General features: G+C 33.8%; 1 protein-coding gene across 1 annotated transcript in view; it reads right to left on the reverse strand.

Annotated features, from left to right (window-relative positions):
- LOC106478372 (atrial natriuretic peptide receptor 1-like) overlaps positions 1–7,463 on the reverse strand; it is a 121,974-nt gene that overhangs the window by 54,116 nt on the left and 60,395 nt on the right. Inside the window, exon 3 of the mRNA XM_013938913.2 lies at positions 359–551. Coding sequence (XP_013794367.1) covers positions 359–551 — 193 coding nt within the window. The remainder of the gene's footprint in view (positions 1–358; positions 552–7,463) is intronic.

The following is a 7,463-nucleotide window of genomic DNA, read 5'->3' on the forward strand; positions in this document are numbered from 1 at the left end:
AAAATCTAAAATACTTTACCTCTTCTTCCTCGTAATCAAATCCGAAATATAATATTTTTACTTTTATAAAAATCTAAAATACTTTACCTCTTCTTCCTCGTTATCAAACCCGAAATATAATATTTTTACTTTTATAAAAATCTAAAATACTTTACCTCTTCTTCCCCGTAATCAAATCCGAAATATAATATTTTTACTTTTATAAAAATCTAAAATACTTTACCTCTTCTTCCTCGTAATCAAACCCGAAATATAATATTTTTATTTTATAAAAATCTAAAATATTTTACCTCTTCTTCCTCGTAATCAAACCCGAAATATAATATTTTTACCTTTATAAAAATCTAAAATACTTTACCTCTTCTTCACCGTAATCAAACCCGAAATTTGTTTTTGCTGTGTTCTTGACAGTATGAGAAAACTCGGCATAGTCAGGAGTTTCAGGCTTTCTTGCAGTCACTATCAACAGAGCTTCATAGGCTTTTCGAGCTTGCACATTCCTCTCCTCAGTATCATTTTTTCGAAGCCACGGAATTTCACTTTCTTTTTTACTGTAGAAAATAATTCAACATTGTCAGTGTTATAGACCTTGTCGGTTGCCAGAAATCGGAGAATGCTATATAAAGATTTAACTGTGTGAATGAAAATAAATGTAACAATCAAGTCCTCTGATGTGTCGATGTAACTCCATATTTGTGTATGTCAAAAAATATTTATGCTTTCAATTTTCATACCAATAAACACGATTCCAAACGCTTTTTTCTCTATTTTCTGCGGAGTAAGCGACAAAAGACAAAGAAATGTCTCATTTTGACTCAGTACAATAGATAATGTCGTAAAAATAAATATTTTCGAATAAAACTGTTGTGTTTATTTGCAGGAGAAATTTTAAAATTTCTTACTGTTTATCATATATATTCAAGTCAGAATAAAAATAGTGTAAGGCATAACCAAGTATTTTTTATGATTCCCTTATGAATGTGTATATCAAAGTATATAGCTGAATTCGAAATAAATTTGGTTTGTCTCTGATATTCGCGCTATAGTGAGGTTTTCTTAAACGTATAGAAGCTAAGCTTTCGTTCTTGAAAACAAAGACAATTCTGTTCAGTTGTTTGAACGCACTAAACAAAACATCACAGAAATATTAATTCAAATAACTATCAAACTTGCTTTTTTCTTTTTGTTTATGAGAAATATCAGTAGAATATACATTGTGTTTTAACAACTTTCTGCTCCAGAAAGCTGAATTTTAATATTGTATCCGTGTGAAGTGATGAGGAATTTTGATCAATTAAGAAAACTGTAATTTGACAGGAGGATATAAAAATACTATTAATCTAAATAATTAATCAACAATGTAAAAACTTAAAAGTAAAAGTTTACTTTTATTTTCTAATGCTCACTTCTATTAAAAAGGGTGAGCAAATAATAATTTTCGGGTTCAATGAAATGGAGTTTTTTAAAAATGTATAAAAAACTGTTTGAATAAAAAAATATTAAAACATAAACATGAAGCAAATTGAAAACCTTTTTCGAGATAAAGAAATATCTAATAGCATTGGAGTTGAAAGCTTGCGCCAAATAAACACGTCTGTGCTTTTTATTTTATTTATAATCCCAAGTTCAATACAAGTCTCAAAAACGTACACGGAGATATTGTACGTAATGAGACTCAGGTTAAGAACAATCAGAAAGAAGTCTTGTCAGAAACCGCTATTTCTTGTTTTGTATTCTCTTCTCTTAAGCCCATGTTGAGAGGATTGTGTCGTGATAATTACTTCTAACAAATGTGATTGTTGGTGTGAATTAAATGTAACGTTCTGACAGTATAGGGTATTTATGCACTTGCGAATTTCCATAAAATAAAGCAAAAGATGAAAACATTTCCGAAAACGTGGCAAAAACCAGTAAAATATGACTTAAAGTAATCAATATTGGCATTGTTTTAAGAGTCAAATAACTCCATCTACCCTTAATCTCTTCACAACCGTAAAACCAAACCTGCATGGGTTCAGTATGTATACTAATTTTGAATGTGTGCAAAATAATATGATTTTAAACACAGATTAAAGGGCTCATTACCTAAACAATACTCGAAAAACACATTTCGGAACTCAGAGTAAAATTAAGGTATTCCAAACTATCACTACATAAAGTGCTAGGAAATGGGTGCATTCATAAGGAACTCTAACTGCAAATGCTAATACTTTAAATGAAACAGCTGTTCATAATCTTCCTGTCAGAAATATGAACATCAGAATTTCGCAGATAAATATTTTGGTAGAGATATACGTACACGTAAATCTATTTGATGTAGGTCTTACTTACTGGTAGCCACATCTATGTAGTTCAGTACTTGGCGCAGGTATTCCCGAAAAAAAAAACCCAAGGGTTATCTGCACTAACCGTCCTTAGGTTTGAACTGATAGACTAAATATAATTTAATCAACAAAACTCACTGCTGACACTTGAGCTATTAGCGGGGTTTGCTCCACCCTTGTAACAAACCTACGGCCCCAAAGTGCAGAGCGAGGTTTTTGGTAGCAACAGGACGCGAATTATGAACGATCAAGTATGATAACCATTAAGACACACTCGGCCCGATTCGAAATAGAATTTATATATGAATGTTTCATTTTAAGCCCTTATTTAGGGTAAAATACAAGTTTGACATGTACGAAATTATAGTTATTTTCATAACTCGACGGCAGAGAATAACAAGCCAATAATCGACCAAATTCCAATGAGGCGACGGCCTGGCATGACTTGGTGGTTAGGGCGCTCAACCCGCAATCTGCAAGTCGTGGGTTCGAATCCTCGTCACCGAATATGCTTGTCTTTTCAGTCATGGGTATATTATAATGTAACGGTCAATCCCACTATTCTTTGGTAAAAGAGTAGCTCAAGAGTTGGTGGTGTGTGATGTTAACTTGCTGCCTTACGTCTAGTCCAGTGGTCGGCAACCTTTTTTGATCGCTGGTCAATTATTTTTTTTTTGAAAAATTTAGCATTGTGGTGGGTCAGTGATAATCATATAATTATTAATATATACATGTATTTTAAATGTGTATGTTTATTTACATACAAAAAAATTAATAGTTCGACCAGTTTGATATTTTCCCCTGAAATTGATCTTAAAATTCTCCGTAGCCCTGACTCTTTCCTTTAATATCGTTGTTCTTCTCAGATAGCCGAGCAACTTGAACTGAACAATGATTGTGCCCTTACGAGTTGCAATGGTGAAGCCAACTTTTGGCGGGTCAGCCAAATTATTGCCGCTTAGTGACCCGCGGATCATAGGTTGCCGACCACTGGTCTAGTCTATTACTGCTAAATTAGGAACGACTAGCACAGATAGCCCTCGAGTAGCTTTGAACGAAATTCAAAAACAAACAACCAATCCAATGAGGCGTTATTAATAGGAAATTCATTGAATTTACATATTCGAAATTTTGGAAAACAGAATACGTTAAACCTGATGTGTCCGTACTAGGGCGCCGCAGATGGAAAAGGCTAGAAAGATATAGCTTCTATTGCTAAAGGTTGGTGATCCCAAACATCAAATAGGTATATTAGTTAAAAGATAATAATTTTGCTGTATAGTAAAAGTAGTTTCATTGTTGTTTTCAATTATCTTTTCTGACAATAAAGCCCTAAAAATTCCTTAGAATTATAGCCTTAGATTTCTGAGAACTGACTTATTAGTGATTATGCTATACTTATTTATACAGCTCTATTAGTTTACATTATGAGTGAAGACGAAACGATTTATCATTAGCGCTACTGTCGGTTTATTTAAGATTTATAAATCCAACAGGAAAGTATTACTTCAGCATATAACCTTCCCTAGTGGCTCAGCGGTAAGTCTGAAGGCTTGTAATGTTAAAACTCGGATATCGATACCCGTTGTGAGCACAGCAGAGATAGCCCATTATGCAGCTTTGTGCACTATAACTAATAAACAACCAAAAATATATAACTTTTACGGATGTACTAGTACTTAAACCCATTAGAATAAAATGGACTATTCCTAAAATTACTCTAAGCCTATTAAACTAATCTCTTAAAATAAAACTCCGTTTCATAGATAAGCGTTGTCTTAAAGACTATTTGTAGCGATGTTTACTGACTTTTAATTAAATAAAACGTAAGTGAAATATATCAGTTAATTAAATCCTGTGTTAATGAAAACTTTATCTTATAAGTCAGTTTTCGATAATTAATGCTGTAAACGCAAAAAAAAATTAGTAAAGATTAATTCAAGCTTTATTCATCAATCTGTAAAATTAAATAATAAATGACGCGTTTTAGAAGTCGTTTTTGGCACTTTAGCCCCCATCTGCTTGACATCATGAAAATATAATAAAATATAAAGAGGTACAGAAAAATTAGTCCTCTTTGTCTGACAGCTTGCGCCCCCCCTAGTGGCACAACGGTATGTCTGCGGACTTGCAACGCTAGAATCCGGGTTTCGATACCTGTGGTGGGCAGAGCACAGATAGCCCATTGTGTACCTTTCTGCATAATTACAAAAACAAACAAACTGACAGCTTGCATGAAGGACATTGTCCAAACCGTTGATAGGTTTTTGTTTTCTTTCTTTATCAGAGGTTCTAATGATTTTAATATTTTCAGAATTAACTATGCTGTAGTTGCATTTGTTTCTTAGTCATACAAATGTAGCCGATTTGAGAACTAACTACACTTCATGTTGGTTTTTAGTGTAGATGATGCAGAGTTGGAATTGTTGACCTGCTTGGATGTGAGAACGGTATTTTTTTTTGGTGGTCTATATTATTTCAGATAATAATCATGCTCTATCAGCTTTCCTTAATTCTTAACGGTGGTTCTGGAATGATGTTTTCATAAGGTTCAGTTTAATTGGAGAACAGTTAATGTTATCGCTCTTCTTTTGTGTAGCTTTACATAAACCAGTTGATGTTTATATCCAACCAGACGAGCAAAAGTCCATTGGAGTTGCGACGAGGGACTTGACAGGTATATAGTCGAACGGGATTCTAACTTCTATGGCCATCTCCGTCATGAAAACATTTTTGAAATTGAAGTGTGGCTGGAAGTTTGTGAGCCATCATCAATTCCAAATTCTTGTTTAATATATTGTTAATAACACCAAAATAATTGCTCAGCTTCATGGTAATGGCTTCTTTGTAGCTGTAGTCTTCAGATTGCTGGTGAGGACGTCATGGCAATGCTTACTGAGTGAGAAGGACGTCAATTCTGAATAGCTAGAGTTGTTTTCGAATTTCTTTGATGTTCCAAGGGTTCCACGTGCATTTTTCTTTTCGTATTTTTACACTTCAATGGATAACACTGAATATTTTCTTTTTCTAAACGTTGTGCTCTTTGACTCTACATCGTTAGTAATCTCCCTGTAACAATATTTCTCTTTGGAAAAATAGTATTTTCACAAGCTCAGTCAACAACGTTGCTTTTATATATGAGGTATATTGTTTGTTTTGAATTTCGCCTAAAGCTACACGAGGGCTATCTGCGCTACCTGTCCCTAATTTAGCAGTGTAAGACTAGAGGGAAGGTAGCTAGTCATCACCATCCACTGCCAACTCTTGGGCTACTCTTTTGATCGACACATTATAACGCCCCCACGGCTGAAAAGGCGAGAATGTTTGGTGTGACGGGGATTCGAACCAGCGACCCTCAGATTACGAGTCGAGCGCCCTAACCACCTGGCCATGCCGGGCCTAAATTTATTATTATCTAGTACAATATATTATTATAGAAAATAAGAAAATAAAAATAGAATAAAATGAATCGGGTGTACAAAGTACCATCACTTCGTAATTATTTTAAACAGAGCAATACACATTTTTCTATGTGAAACATTGTTTCAAATTACTTGTATTACTCTCACAAATCCAGCCTAGTTATTTGGTTACCGACCCCAGTTTCCACATGATCCCGTACCTTCGGGCTCATATTTGTATTTCATACTCATTTTAGTTACATTGTTAATAATATCGAGACTTTGTGCTGGCCAAGTCATAATTGCGAGTGCTTCATTGGCCTTTTTTCCCCTACACATTTGCTACTTGCTCAAGGTAAATATCTTGCTCGAAAGTGATTCGAGCCAGTAAATCTCAGAATACGAGTTAAGTACTTTAGCCATCAGGCCACGCTAGGCCTACTGAAGAAATTGATAACGAATAAGAATTCGATTGTACCTGTCGGTAGTCAAAGTGCCATCAACTTTTGTGTAGACTTTCAACACTACTGGGTGGGATGTATTGGTCTTTCAGCATACTTCATTCCATGTAATATTGTTCTCTTCTCTGTTATCAAGCAAAATGTCGTTGTTTTTGATAAAACATTTGAACTTGGATTAATCCATAAAGAGTGCCTGCCTTCCTCCAACTTTACTTATACAAATGTTTGAAGTAGGATACCATTTCAACCTTTTGGTTTAGCTAATCTCTTTTAGGTAGTGATTTTTGAGCAACTACTCATCCACTGAAGCTATTTCATGCTATTTCATCTTACTGTTCTAGAGAGAACATTCACACCATTCGCAAGATCTACACTAGATTATCTTGTATAACTTAATATCACGTTTGAAGAGTTTGGGTTTTTCACTTCGACCACTTTTTTTACAACAGTGCTACTTTCACCTACTCACTTAAAAGTTTCCATACATCTTCTATTAAAACATGACATTTCTACATATTTTTCATGCGGCATTTCTGTCCTGGGAGTCATGAACGCATTCATGCATTCACTACCATACTACTGGGAATAGTGCGAATGGTGAGCCTTTTAACTCATTATATACGAGGCTGTAGATAAGAAAACATAAATAAACTTGGAAATTACAAATACGAGTATTTTTTGGTTTCCACAGTGATACTATATTTTCATGTTACTTATTTTCTCTTCAATGATAACCTAAGGTAGCGAAAAGGCAAATACAAAATACATGTTAACATGTCTTTGATCGTATTTTGACAGTGCCAAGACCAAAATATATTTTCATATTACGTTATATATCAGAACTTCATGATAAAGTAAGTAAGAAATACATGGTACATGTTAACATGTCTTTGATCGCTTTTTGACAGTGTCAAGACCAGAATATATTTTCATATTACGTTATATATTACAACTTCATGATAAAGTAAGTAAGAAATACATGGTACATGTTAATGTATTATTTTACTATTCCTGTCCTTTCGATTTTCATTCATGTTGTACTGTGCTCATTCACATTAAAATAACTCATGTTAACATACCTTACTAAATTTCATCACCTTCTTTTGGAAATATTTTACGCTATTTTAATATCTTGTTTCAAACAAAATCTACTGAACCCCACACTGTTTTCAGCAAAAAATAAAAATAAAATTTGAAATAAAAATATATTATTATACCAGCTGGAGTACTCGTCCCCCTAGACGGAAGTTATGTAAATTCATGATTAATGAAAGGTT

This window comes from Limulus polyphemus, unplaced genomic scaffold (assembly GCF_000517525.1).
Source record: "Limulus polyphemus unplaced genomic scaffold, Limulus_polyphemus-2.1.2 Scaffold204, whole genome shotgun sequence".
Lineage (NCBI taxonomy): Eukaryota > Metazoa > Arthropoda > Merostomata > Xiphosura > Limulidae > Limulus > Limulus polyphemus.